Source organism: Plectropomus leopardus, chromosome 15 (assembly GCF_026936395.1).
Source record: "Plectropomus leopardus strain MGB_pleo_1.0 chromosome 15, ASM2693639v1, whole genome shotgun sequence".
NCBI lineage: Eukaryota > Metazoa > Chordata > Actinopteri > Perciformes > Serranidae > Plectropomus > Plectropomus leopardus.
The window spans coordinates 17721689-17739410 of NC_142190.1; the positions used below are offsets into that span (position 1 = coordinate 17721689).

The following is a 17722-nucleotide window of genomic DNA, read 5'->3' on the forward strand; positions in this document are numbered from 1 at the left end:
AATTTAAATTTGAACCATAAAAAAGGTGAATATAGCTGGTGCTTAAATAACGGTTTATTAAAAGATAAAACCTTCTGCTCCTATCTGACTGGTAAAACAGATTTAATCTTAAGTACTGATGGGGGCGATGTGGATGACTCTACACTTTGGGAAGCCATGAAGGCCGTCATGAGAGGCCATATCATTTCATATGGGCAGCAGAAAAGAAAAACTCCACGAGAAGGCTAACAGAAAAAGATAACCAGTTATCTGTTTTAGAAAATGAGTACAAAATAATGCGCAAACCAGAATTACTTTATAAGATTACGACCTTACTGTATGAATATAATTCTATTATGTCAAAAAATATATCAAAATTACTGATACAAGTCAAACAGAAAAAAACTGAGCTCAGTGACAAGCCTCACAGGCTACTAGCTCGTCAGCTGAAGCAATCAGAGGCTTTAAGAAGTCCTATAGCAACTTTTCATATCAGTGTGATTATGACAAAAAATATGGAGGATCTTCTACGCTTTAATTGGCAAAGCAAAATTGAACAATTGAATCGTAATATCGACTTTTGGAAAATTCCCCCAATCTCTATGGTTGGGAGGATGAATGCAGTTAAGTTGGCTGTTTTCCTACGCTTTGTCCACCTTTTCCAATCTCTTCCATGTTTTATTCCTCAGTCCTATTTCAAGCAGCTAGATTCAATCATTATACCTTTTATTTGAAATTATAAGACAGTTAGAATATCTAAAATTCGCTTACCAAAAATCTAAGTATGAATGTGGTTTCTCTTTTCCGAACTTTCCGAAATGTATTATTGGGATGCACATGTATCCATTCTAGCATGGTGGAAAAAGGGTCCCCCTTATAATGCAGACTTCTGCCCAGCTTAGTTGCATACAGAGCAAATGCTATGTAAGAGGATATCATTTACTGCTCTTCTCAACAGCCCCACCACAGTTAAAAAGTGATATTTCAGTAGCAGTTTTGTAATAGGCAACACTATAAAATTTGGAAGCAGATACAATGATGTAAGGTTTTTTCCCTTTTTTATTTTTACTTTATATATATATATATATATATATATATATATATATATATATATATATAATTTGTTGTATAAGGGTCTTTTTTTGTTGTTGGTGGTTGCTATTTTGAAACAAAACAAAACAAAACAGAACGTTTGTGACTCAGCTACCGTGTTGCAAAAAGTCAGTCAAGGTACCAAGCAATGCCCAGGGCCCGACCAACAGTCTAATTTTACAGTTTAACAGTACACTAAAAATATGTTTCTGAAAACATTGAAAAACAGGCAATCCACTAACATGCTACCTAGTTTGACCATTTGATTACAGTTCATGAGCAGCGATTGATATGATTAATAGCGGCTTTAGAGACTCCTCGACTCTGACTGGTTGTTTGCGTTAAGGTCACTAGAAGCACACCAAGGCAATAAAGTAGGCTAAGGATTTTTTCCCCACATATTATCCATCTCATTTCAGTTATTTTTCATTAAAGTTACTATCTACAGCTTTTTTGTCCTTCTGTAATTACCTCTCAAAATAACAGTTTTTATTGTTCGTTGCAGAGTCCGCGGACTAGTTTTAAATATTGCAGGGAGTAATGCAACAAGAGGGAGCAGCCACAGTGAGCATTAGAAAGGCTCCAAATGTTGAAATTTCTGAGATTTCAAACTGCCTTTACTGTACACGATTCACTTGCTTTTCCAACAGCTCAGTGATGAGGGATTGTGCTATTAGTGAGTGAATGTCACTGAGGCACTCGGTCTACAAAATTTGCACAGCAATTATGCAAATGAGAAAGCGGCGTACTATTATTCTAGTATTTCATATTATGATGTTACCTCTTAACTAGATATTTCTGTGGAATTTCTGCTCACATGATTTTGTTCATTCACTGCTATTGTGCAAATGTGAATAATATCTGAGTCAATTACAGGACAATATAAGATATGTTACTGGAACATCTTGGCTGCTGACAACAGTGGGTAAGACACTGATAGCTCTACATACAAGTGAGCAATGTATGAGTGACCGTGAAGACATAATCTTAAAGAAAATTGCTGAGTTTCAAATAAGAATCTGCAATGACACTTAAAGGGACAGTTCACCCCAAAATCAAAAATACATATTTTTCCTCTTAGCTGTTGTGCACTTTACTAGTCTGAATTGTTTTGCTGTGAGTTGCTGAGTGTTTGAGATATTGACTGTAAAGATGTCTGCCTTCTCTCCAATATAACAGAACTAGATGACACTTTGCTTGCAGTACTCAAAGCACAAAAAAAAGCTACATTTGAAAAACTCAACAGCAACATCTCTTTCAAGAAATTGTGACCCAGTAACTCAAGATAATCCATAGACCTTCTTGTGGGTAGAAGAAGGTTCTGTTGAATATCTCTACAGTTCATATAACCAACAATTTCGACTTGTGAAAACAATATCGATTGATAGCACTACAGGTAAGAGGAAAATTAAGCATTTTTGATTTGGGAGTGAACTATCCCTTTTGAACCTCTCTGTATTTTAAACACTGTTCAACAGGACTGCCTGTTCCTGTTATTTTACTTCTCGTAACTGTTAACACGGCATTGCTATAAATAAACATGTATGCTCATCCAACCTCCCCTGTACTTTCAAAAAGGAAGAGAAATTGTTTATGCTGGTTTTCATCAACATCTAACAAAGGTCTTGTTGATACTGTTCTTCGCTCTCACTATATGTAAGACATTTTGGTCGACTTTAATTTCAAATGAGTGAAAAAACAATTCTTAAAGCGTGGAGCCAGGGCAAGTATTGGTCTTCTAAAATGAATATACAGTTATTCTAAATGCGCTTCCCTCCTATATATTCTCTACTAATGAGCAAACACATTCTGTATATATAGTGCTGTTTTTTTACTCCCTAAAGAAAATCTAGTCAGACTTTCTCTCTTTTAGCACAACTCAACAAAGGGGCCAAAATGCAAGGAGAGTTTGAAAGAAATAGAACAGGAAGTGAGGTGTGGGGAGACAAATGAAGAAAGAAGGGGACCGGCGTGGGGAGACTGAAAAACACTGAGCTCTCTTTTCTTTCCACTCACCCGTTTATCGATTTCTCCATGCTGCAGCTGCACAAAGCGAGCACTGATAGCAGCAATGTAGCTCTGCTGATTAGAAAAGGCGACCCGCCCTGCTCCCTTGGGGTACTTCAGCTCGGGATCTGTGTCGATGCCAGCGTAGCAAACCCCGCCATACAGGCGGTCCATGATCATGGCCAGCTCCACTGAAAAGGGAGAAGAGAAACATTGAACTAGATGAACAAAATATTCACAAAAACAAGTTTGATGCACAGAAGCAAAAGACATGAAACAAAATCCAGCGAGAGACACACACACACACACACACACACACACACACACACACACACACACACACACACAGAGGCTTAATATATAAACTCTTGCCCATGTTGCCAGTGAACACAAACACAACAAGTAGCTGCGGGTTGTTGATCTGAAAGCTTAAAGCTGTCAACACAGATGGATTAAAGTTCAGCAGAGTTAGATGGAGCAAATATGAGAGTAGTGTCAGCTGCTAAAATGGCTGCAATAAATCCCGACAAGTTTATTTACGGTCTTCATTTTGTTTCTCTTAAAAGCAGTTAATATTCAAATTGGGGGGAGATGACCTTGCAAAATTACAAGGCAGCTTTACTTAGTTAAACATAAAAAAGTCAGATGGCAGTTATTTTAATATGCAGATTTTATACATGTAAATATAGAACCAAATATCACACAGGGTAATAAAACATTTGATACACCACAGGGCCTTCTGACCTCGGTCATTACTCAACTACACCCCAGAAGTCTAAAACACAGCTACCAGCAGTGTGGAAAACATGAACACACAGTGCACATAACATTGCTATCAGGATAAAAAGGAATTTATTATTCCACACAGCACTGCAAGTCACAGAGGGTACTTCCTGACAGGACCAGCATAGGTCAAAGCCGATCTCAGCGGCACAGTGCCTCTTTTAGCCCTACCCGCTAGCAGGTCTACTGTTTATTATGAACACAAGCTGATCACACAGCAGCGTCTCAGAGAAAGGAGGTTTTGTTTACAGCTGGCATTATAAAGATTGGGAAGAAATGACGCATGAGAAGTAAAGGAGGGCTGCTCAGTGTTGCCTATGTGGGGATTTGCAATATAAACATATGTAAAAGGATAAAATGCAGAGATGGACTGAAAATGTATTGATAAATGAAATAAATACGCGAAAATAAGGGAATAAGACTATACTTATAGGGTTCAGCGTTAATGTTTTTTTGTCTCAATTTTTAAAGGCCCTATACGAATTGTTTCACTTATTAGCGGTTCTTAAATAACCATCTTACAAGTCTTTGAACAAAACCCTGTTTTATCTGCCTTCCTCTCAAACTTGTGGCAAGCTGCACAATACATAGTTGGAGTTTGGGCCACAACTTCTAATGCCATCAGACTATACCCTGGTTTCCAGGATAACTTAAATGTTCGCTTAATGATATATATTGCCTTATGTCAAGATAATGGCACTAGCATTTGCTGAATTCAGGCACATTTACCTACAAATTTAGAAAATAATTCTTAAATATTTTCCTCATATCAACACAAATATACTTGTCTTTCGTTTGGCTTAAATGAAAGGACAAACATGAACATGAAGGATACCTGCACGGAGCGGACGAGGGACACCTCCCACAAAGATGGTTTTCCTCGGGTCCAGAGGCTGAGATCCATCCATCACAAAATCGCTGTCATTCAGGTTCCACGGGCGGATCTGGACCTATCACACACAAAACCAACACTTTTCAGCACCACTACTGGACAAGTTACAATAAAATAAAAATAAATAAAAGATGAAAACAATAAACAATTTATTCAGAGTGGTAACCCCTTACGTGACATTGTGAATGTAATATTACCATAAATCCTCTTGATAATGAGTTATATTACTTTTTACTGCTAAAAAGTAATTTATAACTTAAACAACACTGTTTAGCGCTAACGCCCGGGACACACTGCATACATGAGCAGCATGTAAGCATTGTGAAACCTGTTTCTTTTTTTATTTTGGCACCCATGTTAACAGGTTCACATTCACATTGCACGTGTGAGAAATGCTGGTTAGGTGCGTCTCAGCTGCTTCTGAGGTACGAGACATCTAGAGAAATGGTGACTCAACCTTTTTTTCCAACTGACGCCCGTGGCTGTCAGCAGAAATAGACATTGAAAATGGTGTTTTGATAATTATTTCAACTCTATACTACCATTAACTACAGTTTCAATGGCTTTATCTGTCACAGACATTAGGAAATACAAATACATGTTTAACTCAACCTTCTCCATTTCCATTTCAAAATAAAAGCCCTCTGACAACAGTTCTGTCGACAGAATCCCATGCGTTTTTGACATAAGGCATTTTATTGTGAAATATTTGCAGGATCATGTTGTTGACAATGCAGGAGCTGCACCGCTTCATATATGAGGGGAGCATGCGCATATAATTGTGGAAATACAGTATTCATAGCAGCAGGCAGCTCTGCAGAAGCATCAAAGCAAAAAACGCTGCCAGTGTGAACAAAGCGAGCATGCAAGACGCAGCAGTTCTGCAGAGTATTCCAGGCGTACAAACAGCTTGTAGTAAAATCAAGTAAAAGACATGGGTGTGTTTGTGTGTGTTCCCACTGACCGGCTTGTCTTTGATGGTGGGGCTGGACACACAGAGGTACAGCTTGCCGTCCTCTTCGATGCAGGCATCGATCAAAGCCTGCACTGAGCTCTCATCCTGGAACAGCAGGAAGGCGTAGCCTACACATAATATAGCGGGGTTATTCATGCTGCTGGGGACACGATGTATTGTCAAAGAGTCAAGTTGGAATTTAGCGCAATGATTACTGTGGCTGAACACGACATTCTGCATTCACAGCAGGGAGGCATAAGCTTTTACAAACAGACAAAGAAACAGACAAATAGTCCACACATGGTTACAAAATGCTTCAGATAATAGCCCAGTGACAAAACCAGACTGCACAGATGAATACATATGAATGGCAGTAGTACACAAATACAATGCTAACAATGCTGTACTGAAAAATACAGTCACTAAAAGACATCTGTCTTTACTCATGCAGAAACACAGAAAGTTAAGCAATAACTGAAAACTATCTTTTGTGGTAAGAAATTTGATTAGGAACCAAGCACTCATATATGTCAAAAAGCTATAGCAGCAACCCTAACAAAAGAGTAAACAACTGCCAGACAAAATAGGAGAGAATGAAGAATTTAGCAAACCTTTGGGTGGAAAATAGGATTTGCTCTCTGCTTTGTGAGGCCAGTCCACAAACAGGTGTCCAAAACGCCGGAAACTAGCTGTTATCTCATCTGAAATTAAAAAGACACAATGCACATTCATTGGCATTTTGAAAAAAGAAAGAAAGAAAGAAAGAAAGAAAGAAAGAAAGAAAGAAAGAAAGAAAATCCTTTTGATCTTAATGTAATTACTTTACCTTCATCTATATCTGGGGGCAGTCCTCCCACAAAGACCTTGCGCGAGTAGCGTTCAACGCGCTCTCCATTCTGGTGTGGAAAGCAATGTGGAGAGCCCAGGCCTGCGAGACCCTGATCACCACGCTCATCATCAGGGAAACCATCCTCCATGGGGAAGAGAGAGGAGTGACCTGAGATGAGAAAGAGAAGAAAATGAGGAAATGTTTATTTCCTGAAGATAAAACTTTAAGTCAAGGTTCAGGAGGTGTTGTTCATGTTTGCAACACCAGGGCAGTATTGACAACTATTCATATTACTCTTCTTTTACATCTTTTCACTACATTCAATAGTCCACCTGAAGGGGAAGAAGCAGAGTATTTCTTTTAGTCTTTATCTGACATCACTTGCCACATAATTTAGGCAAGTTAGTAGCATGCAATGCACATAACTAGGGTTGCATTACAATACATTTCTATTTGCTCAGGCACTGTGTGGCTTTAATATCTTCTGGTCAAAGTGCAACGTTGCAGGTGTTTTCTAGACCCCCATTTCCACAGAGAATTAAAATCTGCCAAAACTTTCAAAACTTCAGACTAATGTTCCGAAAACACAAACTGGAGTAAAGGTTAACATAAAGCACACACAGGTTAGCAGGAGATCATGTTAAATAATTGCTCATTAAAATCTAGATAAACAAATATATACACAGCAAAAAAAGTAAAGTGGTTATGAGTTATTTTTTTAGTCATGTGGCATGTAAATATTGCAGTTTGTAAGTATGTATCAGAGTAATTTCCAAAAGAACTAGTCTGAAAAAAAAAGAAGTGTTAAGTATGGTAAGTGTAATGTCTTTGAAGGACTGGACATGCATGCAGTTTCTCTCTAACAAACACATCATTCTTTGGGGTGTCTGGTGGCTCAGTGGAGCCATAGCAGTCATGGGCTCCATTCCAGCTTGTGGCCCTTTGCTGCATGTCATCCCCTCACTCTCTCTCCCTTTCACGCTATCAGTCTCCTGTCCTATCTAATATAGGCAAAAATGCCAAAAAATAATCTTTGAAAAAAAAACAACCCAATTTATTCCTTAAAGTGAGCAAGTCTTAACAGTTTTACTGTGGACTGTGCATGTTTGTGCTGGTGTATGTGGATGTGTTGCAGAGACTAAGCCCTCCCCGGCCTATTCCTGCTCCAATACAACCTGCCCTGAGCTGCTTTATAAAGATTTATGCAAGGGAGTTAGCCTCAGCTTACAGTATGCACTGTGTGTGTGTGAGGATGTGTGTGTGTGTGTGTGTGTGTGTGTGTGTGTGTGTGTGTGTGTGTGTGTGTGCGTGTGTGTGTGTGTGTGTGTGTGTGTCCAGCCATGTGCCTGGCCATGTGCTTCTGTTGCAGTGTGTGTACACTTCATGTGTCTTCCTGCTTCATTAACTATCTGTTAAATGTGACACTAGCAACTACTGTCTGACTTAACAGTCTTGAAAATGATTGTGAAAATGAGAAAAACACGCAAGCAAGAGTCAAGCATAACAAGAGAAATGCACACTAATGTAAGATGCTGATGCAGATCAATTCACAAGCTGATGGCAAGGCTCGACAATCATGCAAACAAACAAGTCACTTCACTGTACGGATACAAAACGCAGAGTAATTCACAACTTTTACAAGCATTCATTTAATAATCAATGCCTTGTAACCAATAACGACACAGCTTGACATCACAAAAGTCAGTCAAAATATTGAGACCGACAGAGTAAAACTTAGGCTTGAAAAGAGAATATACCCATTTTTTTTTTTTACCTCGTCTCCTGCTATAATTCCTGGCTGCATGTGGAATAAGGACAAATCAAAGAAGAGGGTGATTATAAAAGATGCATAATACACTGTACCGATAAAAGTGCCAGGTGGGTCATGACAATGGAGGGATGTTTCATCATCTGTCTGTCTGCCTTTTATTTTTTATTAATCAGTGGTGAATGATAATAAGCCTCTTAGACTGTCCTCATGCTACATTGTCAACACTAGTCTCTAAATTTAACCCTTTGAAACTTGAGCAAATTGGTTTGATTTCTTTTTGAAAAAATATGGAAACAGAGATTGAGCAACTTGAAAAGACATGGCCCTACAAAAGAATAAAACTTTGCTATAAAAAAGAAAGAAAAAAAACCAGCTACAAACATGAAAATGACCTGGTAAATGCACAGATGAAACTGTCTTTATTGCATTTTATTTTTTTCCTGCAATGTCATTTTAAACATAAAACTGTTACAATTATAAGTATAGTTTTTAAGGTTATTTTTTGGATATTTTTTAATATACCCCCCTTCTTTTTAAGACATTTTTTAGGTATTTTTTCTGCCAGCTTTTACTAATTTCTTGCAGTTTGTGGGACACTTTTTCCCCATGTTTTGAAAGAAATCTAACTTCAAAGGGTCAAATAACACCTGAGAGACATTTAAACACAGCACAAGAAAACTGATAGAAATCCAGGTTTCAAGATGTTAAAGTACTAGTCAGTAATTTGAAAGACAAACACTTCAGTGAAGGAAGGTAATGACTTGTATCTCGATAATGGCGTGACACTTGTCCCTAGGCTATTTATACAACACTTTCAAAATAAAGTTGCAAAGTGCCTCACTCTCAATAAGAGATAAAAGACCAAAAAACAAAAGACAAAGGAAAAATCAGTTCAAAATCAACAAAGATTATATACGATTGAAATATAGACATCAAGATTACAATAAGAAGGAAACTCAGTGAATACAGACCTCTGCCCAGGCCAAATGTCTTATCTTGTACTGTTAACAAAAGTGAAATATAATTTCCACCCCTCAATTTGGATTTGCTCCAAAATATATTGTGTTCGTCATTCGTGAAGATTTTCTGCCTTCTAATTATTAGCAAGAATCATATAAAAGGGAAGGAACAATTTTTCCAAAGACCAAACCTTGAGGCACACCATATGTAATAAGGAAAAGTGATAAGATACAGTTGTACTCTAGTAAACCCACAAACATCCTGTACAACTAGGATATCACAAGAACCAATGCTTCAGTCCCAAGTTGATGCCAAATCTCTGAAAACGTGACAGTAATCGTCCTTCTCTGGTACCACAAGTACTGTGCATGCAATTCTTCCAGACCCGATGGGGCAACATGTACCTACATGGCTGGTAAACACCAAAGAAGATGAAAACCTACCAGTACAGAAGAACAACAACAGTTGGAGGATGGTAACAAGTGCAACTGCATTGCCAGCTATGCCTTGACTCGTTGGAAAGAAAACCGTTTTCCCTGAGGCCTGCGTATTTGTTTATTCTTTGCACACACGGCTACAAACACCAACACTATTACAAGGTACTGAGCTTCTTTTCTGCTCTGAACAGTGTACATTTGGCATTTTTTCTGGTTGGTTAGAGCTGGTTAATGTTCAACTTTGGATAAAACGCTCTCATTACTGTCACTTTTTATTCCAGCCATCACATAACAGTAGAGGAGGGGAAGGACAAATAAGACAAACCAGTAAGACCAGCCCACACATCTTACATGAACGAGTGCTGAACAACAACAATGGACAAACATATGTTAATATAGTGTAGGTTTTATATTGATAAATCAAAATCTCATGAACTCATAGACTAGTACTTTGCATTCGAGGCAGCTCATTAAGGTTTAATATTAAAATTTAAATTGAATTTGATTTAAATGTGTCAAATAGAGGAGTTGTGTACATGGGATTTATTGTTCTGTTTTTGTTTTTTAACATGATATTGAATTGAGTATGGATAACCATCGCTGGTAATGGTATGAGCTACTAAATTTCTGGTATGACCCTGATAACAATGGACAAGTCAGTGCCGTCTCAGTGTAAGAAAACTGAAATTCATCAGGTTTATTACTACAATGCAAGTGTTCCCAGTGGCTACAATATGTTGCTCATACAAGTGCTTCCTCTGCACTTGTGTGTCTAACTTCCACAATAAATCAAATAAAACTGCCAGGAGTAATAACGGAGCAGTTACCATCGAGCATTTCTGATTATGGCCAACCATTTCACAATATGTGATTTGCCTTCCTACAGTCACGCGTCAGACTTTTAAACAAAATGCATCAATGACAGTGAGCGGTTACCGCTGTAACCTCCATTGTTTTCAAGGTAAATACAATAGAAGCCCTGCGGCCAAGGAAGGCAACAGTGGCACCAGGGAAAGAGAGACGGTTACATACGTCCACGGTCAACTGCTTCTGACGCCAGAGCTGAAGATTGAAACTTGTGTGACCATGGTGACCGCAGGAGGCACATTAAGGGAAACAATAGCGTTAACCACTCACTTTTTAAAAGCGCCATGGCATCTTCTAAAACCAGACAACAAGCAATCTAAGAGCACAAATAAAACCAATGTATAGCTGTGATAACTATTGTAAGGAGACGATGTTTCACATTTTGAATAATTCTGTCAAAAATGTATGAATATTATACTCAGGGCTGCAAAAATCTAACTAATTTTTCTGCCTTTAACATGTCTATAACCCATCTGCCCTAAATGCAGTTCACTTTTATATGTACACACAAGAAGATGTTCTTTTTATTCATTCAATTTAATATGCTCACTGGGACATAATGTTTCTTTGCACAGAGCTGAAGTGAAACAAATTAAAATGTGGACACTGGAGAGATTGAAGCATCGACCCATCTAAAACTGTGAGGACATGGAGAGGATGAAGAAGTGGCCAGAACACACAAGCAATAATCCACGGCTCCCTCCGCGGACTTTCCAACCCAGATGGACATTAACTCTGGGGGGGAGGTCAAAGAGAGCTCGAAAGAGAGAGAGGAGAGAGAAACAGGACAGCAGATTGAAAGAGAGCGGAGAGTGCTATAAAAAGATGTGTGTGCGAGAGAGGGAAAAATAGATTGGAGGAGATGGAGAAACAAGCTGCTAAAATGCTGTGTGGGGGTGACAGAAAATGAGAGTGAGAGGGAGATCAAGAGAATCTGAAATGCAATCTGTGTACGTTTATGAGACAAAAAGTGTGTGTGCGTGTGTGTGTGTGTGTGTGAGAGTGAGAGAGAGAGAGAGAGAGAGAGAGAGAGAGAGAGAGAGAGAGAGAGAGAGAGAGAGAGCTGGTGTGCAACCTCTGACTCCTGCCTATCCACTGGCACCATCTGTCCCAGGGCGTCATGACAGCTCCTGACCATGTGATCTCGCCATGTGACCCAGTGATCTTGTAAAGAAACCACTGGCCTCTCGTGTTTTACATCCTGGCCCGAGACCAGAAGGCAAAAGCTATAACAACACCATTACACAATAATAAAGCGAACGGGAGCGTGCAAGGGCAAAGGAGAGGCAACTGAATATTAAACTGCTGTTGTGGAAAGTGCAATATGTCATAGGGATTTGCAAGATTTTATTCAACCATTGGACAGAGGCACAGTTATTTATATAGATTTAAGTTTTCTACTGTGCAACAGAGCCAAATGATGAAATTAAATTAAAGCCTACAGAGATAACTTACTTGTACAAACATTTAATTCTGAATTTAATGTTGATTGAACAATGTAATAGATACAGAACGACGAGTTAAAATTGGCTTGCTATTAGCCTAGCCTTCACTCTGCCTGCCTCCGGTACGATCTCTCTGGAAAAGACGAAGGATTTGCAGCACAAAAGGAAGTCCTTCAACCGTTGTGCAACAAAAGCAAGAAGAGAACTCTGTTTTTGTTCCAGGTCCAGCGCAAGCTATTTGCAGAGTAATTTTTCTAGTAAACGAGTAAGTTTGCAGTTGTCATTACTGTGCACAGTGGTAGTGGAAATGGCAGAGGACAGTCTGTTTGGAACGTTCCAGAAACACTTATTGAAGGGAATTTGAAATGTCTGTAACGTTATATAAGCAATTTTTGTAATATATATCATGAATGTTGGCAAAGTTAGGTGAAAGGCTGCCACATGTTTTTTTTTTCTCTCTTCAATGTTGTGTGTGTTGATGATTTTGTGTAGTGTCGATCGCTCGTCTGTGGATAATTGCTAGGTTCTGCAGAAAACAGTGAGCAATCCCGCTAGTCTTTGCGACAGTGGCATCAACAATAATACCACTTGGAGATGCTAGGTGGGGGTAGAATTGAAAAGTTGACAAAGTATCATTTTCCACTTTAAATATATGTCTTCATAGTATTTTTCAGATTTGGGTGAAGGACTATGTATCACATTTTGCATCAGAAGACCCTAAAATCAGGGGAATCATGGCAGCCTACTGGGGCACAACCTTGTTTGCGATCGACAAAGGGACCTCACTTGCATGTAAACATCACCTAAAACCAAATCCACAAATACAAAACCCTTCACATACGACACATATATAGCTATTCCCATGCTTAGGACATTTTTCTATGTCATTCTATCCCTAAATCCATCCACTTATTTACTAGTGTCAAAAACAAACATACCCTCTATCTGTTTATCTTCTTTAATTCCGCTCTTTATCTGTTTGTTTGAGGGATAAACCAGTATCCACAGTCACTAAAAATGAAAGGACTCAAGAGAAGTTAACAACTAGGTGAAGGGTCATCAGCAGAAATGGTTGTCGGTTAGAACTACTTTTAAAGTGAGTGAGTCTGGAAATTGCCATTTCATTTCGAGTTGACATTTACAAAGCAGAGGGGCACTGAGGAGAGAAACAAAATTTTCAGTTGGATTTGATCCCATTCAAGCAAGGGCACGCAAGGCTTCAAACACAAACACTGAAGGTTATCTCACACTGGCCAACTAACTATCTCCACCTGCAGTACTCAGTGTCACCTACACAAAGATATGACAAGGAGTAGTGAGAGTTGCAAAAGTCACGAAAATTGGGGTCATAATGCTTTATATATGTCAACTTAGCAAGGGGAAAAGTGACATGATTTATCTAAGGGGGTGTTTTTTTCACCACAGGAACTATAAATATTGTTTTTTTACTTTTTATTTAGACTGTCAGGTGGAAACATTTTTAGATTAATGAGAAGTTGACTATGATGACTAATTTTAGATTGAAGGAAAACACCATTCAAAACCAGCTTGACATTTAAGTTTTGTTTTAAAGCAGCGGTTGCCAACTTGCGGGTCATGGCCCAAAAAAGGGTCACTCTGAATGGACCACAAGTGAACATGTTTATCTTGAACAAGCTTGTCAAGTTTGTAACAACTTGTCAAGTTTGTAAAAAAAACTACTTTATTTTGAAGTACAGTAATTTTTTGGTGGAGAGCTTTTTATTTACTAAATTTTAAGTAACTGAACTTAATTCTTGCCACATTTTATTTCACTGTGTTCTAAGGCAACGTGTAATTTACATTTTGTGAGATAAAATAGAATATGTGGTATTTATAATGTGTGGACCTTGAACTACTGACTCGAAATCTGGAACCTGTGACTGGAGCAGTTGGGAACCACTGTTTTCAAGGATAACCTTTTTGGATTTTATTTTTCATGTCAGGATAGTTATGTATATTAAATTTTGCACACACTCCTTTTGACAAGTAGGTTGCCATACATACCATTAAGGGGCAGAGGGTTGTCTCCACCTGGATGAGGGAACCCCAGACGACCTGCAAAAGAGGACACAGAGCAGAGACATTTACCTGATGGGGCTTACATTTGACTATATGTAACACATAGAGGGGTAAAGATAAAGATATTAAAATAAATCCATTATCAGATCATTGTTTTATGCTATGATCCATAATTTAAACAAAAAATCTCTTTGATTTTTCTATTTTGATGACTGCATAGCCCCAGAAAGAGTTGGCTCAGCCAGCAGCTAGCAGTTAAGAGCTAACTCGATAAAAAGGGCTGAACAACAGCGACTGTACTGGCAGAACAATCAGAGTTAAACGGGGCACTGGAGGGTGGGCACTATGCCTCTGACATAATACCCTTCCAATATCATCATTACCCTCCTTATATGAGAAATGTAGATCAGCAAGGTAAAGCTAGCCATTGGGGGACACACATGACTGCAGAGACATACATGCGTGTCTACCATCATAGGACCGTCTACCACAACAAAGAACAGAGAAGCTCAGGTTAAAACACACAGCGGGACCGTGACTTCATTCTGTGCTCCATTACATTCATTACAAGCGGTTATTTTGTAGCTTCTATATTAATGTTCTGAATATCGTATAAGTAACCTTTAACATCCAATTTGAGATATGAGAGAACAAAACATGTCTATGACAAAGTGCAAATGGCAATCACAAAAACTAGAGACAAATATTCAGAGGAAAATGCACCACAACCAGTTAAGCAGTTTGTAATTTTGGTAAAAGGCCATGACAATGGCAACACTCTTGATTACTGCTACATGTGCAGAGCTTTATTTCGCTGATGAGCAATATTAGAACAGTTCTTTAACAATGTAGGACATATTTTCAAATTAAAGGGCAAGGATCTGGTTTGAAAGAGCAGATTTGTACAGAAGAACATGTTGAACATTGTGTGTTTCAGACAGTTCATTAAGAGTGTTCACACAGAATAGGCTGCGGCTTTAACAGATATGAGAACACTGAGTGTTGCTTTCACATCAATCTCATTAGAGGCTACATCTGTGGGACACCAACCATCTCTCTCTCTTCCTCTTATTGACCTCCATTTCCCTCTGTTTGCCTCTTTCTCTCTTCCTCTGAGCCTCATATCATACATTTTACATTGAGCCACTTGCCAGGCCCGTCTCGCACGCATAAACACACCCGCACCCACACAAATACATGTTATGATGCCAAACAAGCTTCAAAGTTATGCAAGGCCCGCTTGCTGCAGAGGGATAATGAGATGAAAGAGCTCAAATAGTACTACCATTGTTGTATGGGTCCGGACAGCCCTGTGATTGGTGCATTCCGATGCCTCGGTCACATGAAAATCTGCAGGCCCCTCCCCCACACTTCGCCTATTGAGCCCACAGAACTCAGTAGATGTGGTGCATAAAACAAATGCAGACCTCAGAAACCAGGACGCACCACCCATAGCTTCGGACTATACAAAGCTACACATATTCATACACTCCAGCACGGTCATTAATGTCTGGGCAATATAGGCATCAAAACAAGTTCTCTCATTTAATAAAATGCTCAGTTTAATAAAAAATAAAAATTAAAGTGGCAACCAAACCCAGATTAAGCAGTCAAGCTCAATTTCTCCAGACTGCACGGCAAAATTCAACAGTTTATCTCCCTCTGTAATTTAGCTTTGTAATATATGAGCTGATAGGTGCACCACCCGAAATCAAAGTCCATCTGAGCACAACCCTTCATATTGGATTTTAAGAGCCTTTAATAGTATCTGAGGAGCAAGTGCGCTGGCACGTAAGCACACCACATCCCTGTGTCTGCAGGGTGGTGTGTGCCCGCTCTGTGAACCTTATTTGCAAGCTGCTGGCTGCGTACATGTACAGTGCAGTTAACAGTTTAAGCACATGCATGCACAAGCACACACAACAAAGTTGTGAGTGTGTGTGTGTGTGTGTGTGTGTGTGTGTGTGTGTGTGTGTTTTTGTGTGCATGGTGGCTGAACAGAGGGATCCTTTCTGTCAGTCAGGACAATGCTGGAAGCGATTCAAAGCCACTTCTACTGTAGACATTTTGTCTCGCCTGTTCCCTTGCTTCATCGTGCTCACTTTGTTCAATATGTTGTGTTGGAATGAGAAATTTGTGCTCAGCTTTTGTGTAGCTAAATGTGCTTGTGTATGCATGCTGTCTGTGTTTATTAGACTTGTGTGTGCATGCCTGTATGTATGTGACAGAGAACAGGAGGGAGCAAGGGACAGTTTGGCCTGGAGAGGAGTCAGCGCTCAAAGAAAATGTGCTGTAATTATGTTTTTCTTTTTACTTTTGCTGTGAGGGGGAAAGAAAAGGACTCACTTAAGTCACTGCTACACTTGGCAAAGCAGTGTACAAGCCTGGGCTGTAATTATGAAAACAAGGAATAAACAGAATAATATTTTGTAGCAGACCAAGGGCTAACAGACATGAAAAAAAGATAGGGAGTGTGGGATGAGATATGGCATGATGCATCATGTGAAAGCAGTAAAGAATGGGGCACTGTATAAGAACAAATCTGAGGAGGATGGCTGAAAAAATAAGGTCAAATGAGAGGAGAGAAAAGATAAACATGTTTTAATGCGATACATTGGACAAAGCATAGAATGAACTGAAACGATACAAGATTAATTTCACATATTATCAGCGCCAGGGCAGCCTATCTTTTCTCAGCAAAGATAAACAGAGCAGTGGCAAATAGACACAACATTCACAACTACTATAGGAAGTTGGGTTCAACAATACTTCATAATTTTCCAAACCCTACATGGTTTGATTCCTAATGAAGCAGAAGCTTGTGGGTTTTCAATTTGGAAGGAAACTTGTTTTGTCTTCAGGTGCCAAGCTCTTGGATCTAATCTAGTTGCGCAGGGATCTATGCCAGCATGGCTGCAGCTAAGACACCAAAACGTGGCTAATGAGGTAACCTTCCAGTCTTCCTCTCTTAATATTGAGGGAAGATTTACTAAGGTTTGACAGCAGAACATTAGATCACAGCTGGATGTGGCTGAGCCCAGTGGGTGAGAGGGCTGAAATAAATACGAGGTGGTAGTAAAATGTCTGGAGCTCAGAGTTTTCACTCATCTTGTTATTCTACAAGGGAAACCGGTATGTATGTGTGTTTTTACACACACCCTGGGCCTTACTTTGAAGACCATATGGGAATTTATAGCGACATAGAAGAAGATCAAGGATTTATGCACGTTTGGTGTTTGGTTTTCATTTTCTGCACAGTAACATTTAATGGTTCAAAAAGAAGACATACTCTACATCAGTGGTGGAGGAAGTAGTCAAAAGTTAAAGTAAAAAATACTCCATTGCAAGTAAAAACTCTAAATTCAGAATGCTGCTTAAGTGAAAGTGCAAGTATTTTCAGCAAAATGTACTTAAAGTATCAAAAGTAAAAGTATGTATCATGCAGAATGGCTCCTTTCAGTGTTATACTTTTACAGAATACCATATTCTTCTGTGTTCATCACTAACCACACTAAGAGCATTTTAATCTTGTAGATTTTTTTTTTACGTGGAGCCAATTTTAGATACTTTGTAGACTACTAAGTACGTTATTAATATGGTACTGAATGCATTATATCATATAAGTATATCAGATGTTTTAAATATAAAAAGTAATAAGTAACTAT

The 17722-nt window shown here is 38.9% G+C and overlaps 1 protein-coding gene across 2 annotated transcripts in view; it reads right to left on the minus strand.

Annotated features, from left to right (window-relative positions):
* cpeb4b (cytoplasmic polyadenylation element binding protein 4b) overlaps nucleotides 1-17722 on the minus strand; it is a 47134-nt gene that overhangs the window by 8455 nt on the left and 20957 nt on the right. The window contains exons 4-10 of one of the 2 annotated variants that reach the window (XM_088088081.1): nucleotides 14043-14093; nucleotides 8312-8335; nucleotides 6535-6705; nucleotides 6320-6409; nucleotides 5718-5836; nucleotides 4697-4811; nucleotides 3088-3269 (exon numbers count right to left, since the gene is read on the minus strand). In XM_088088081.1, coding sequence (XP_087944207.1) covers nucleotides 3088-3269; nucleotides 4697-4811; nucleotides 5718-5836; nucleotides 6320-6409; nucleotides 6535-6705; nucleotides 8312-8335; nucleotides 14043-14093 — 752 coding nt within the window. The remainder of the gene's footprint in view (nucleotides 1-3087; nucleotides 3270-4696; nucleotides 4812-5717; nucleotides 5837-6319; nucleotides 6410-6534; nucleotides 6706-8311; nucleotides 8336-14042; nucleotides 14094-17722) is intronic. The other variant, XM_042498669.2, reaches the window with a different exon arrangement.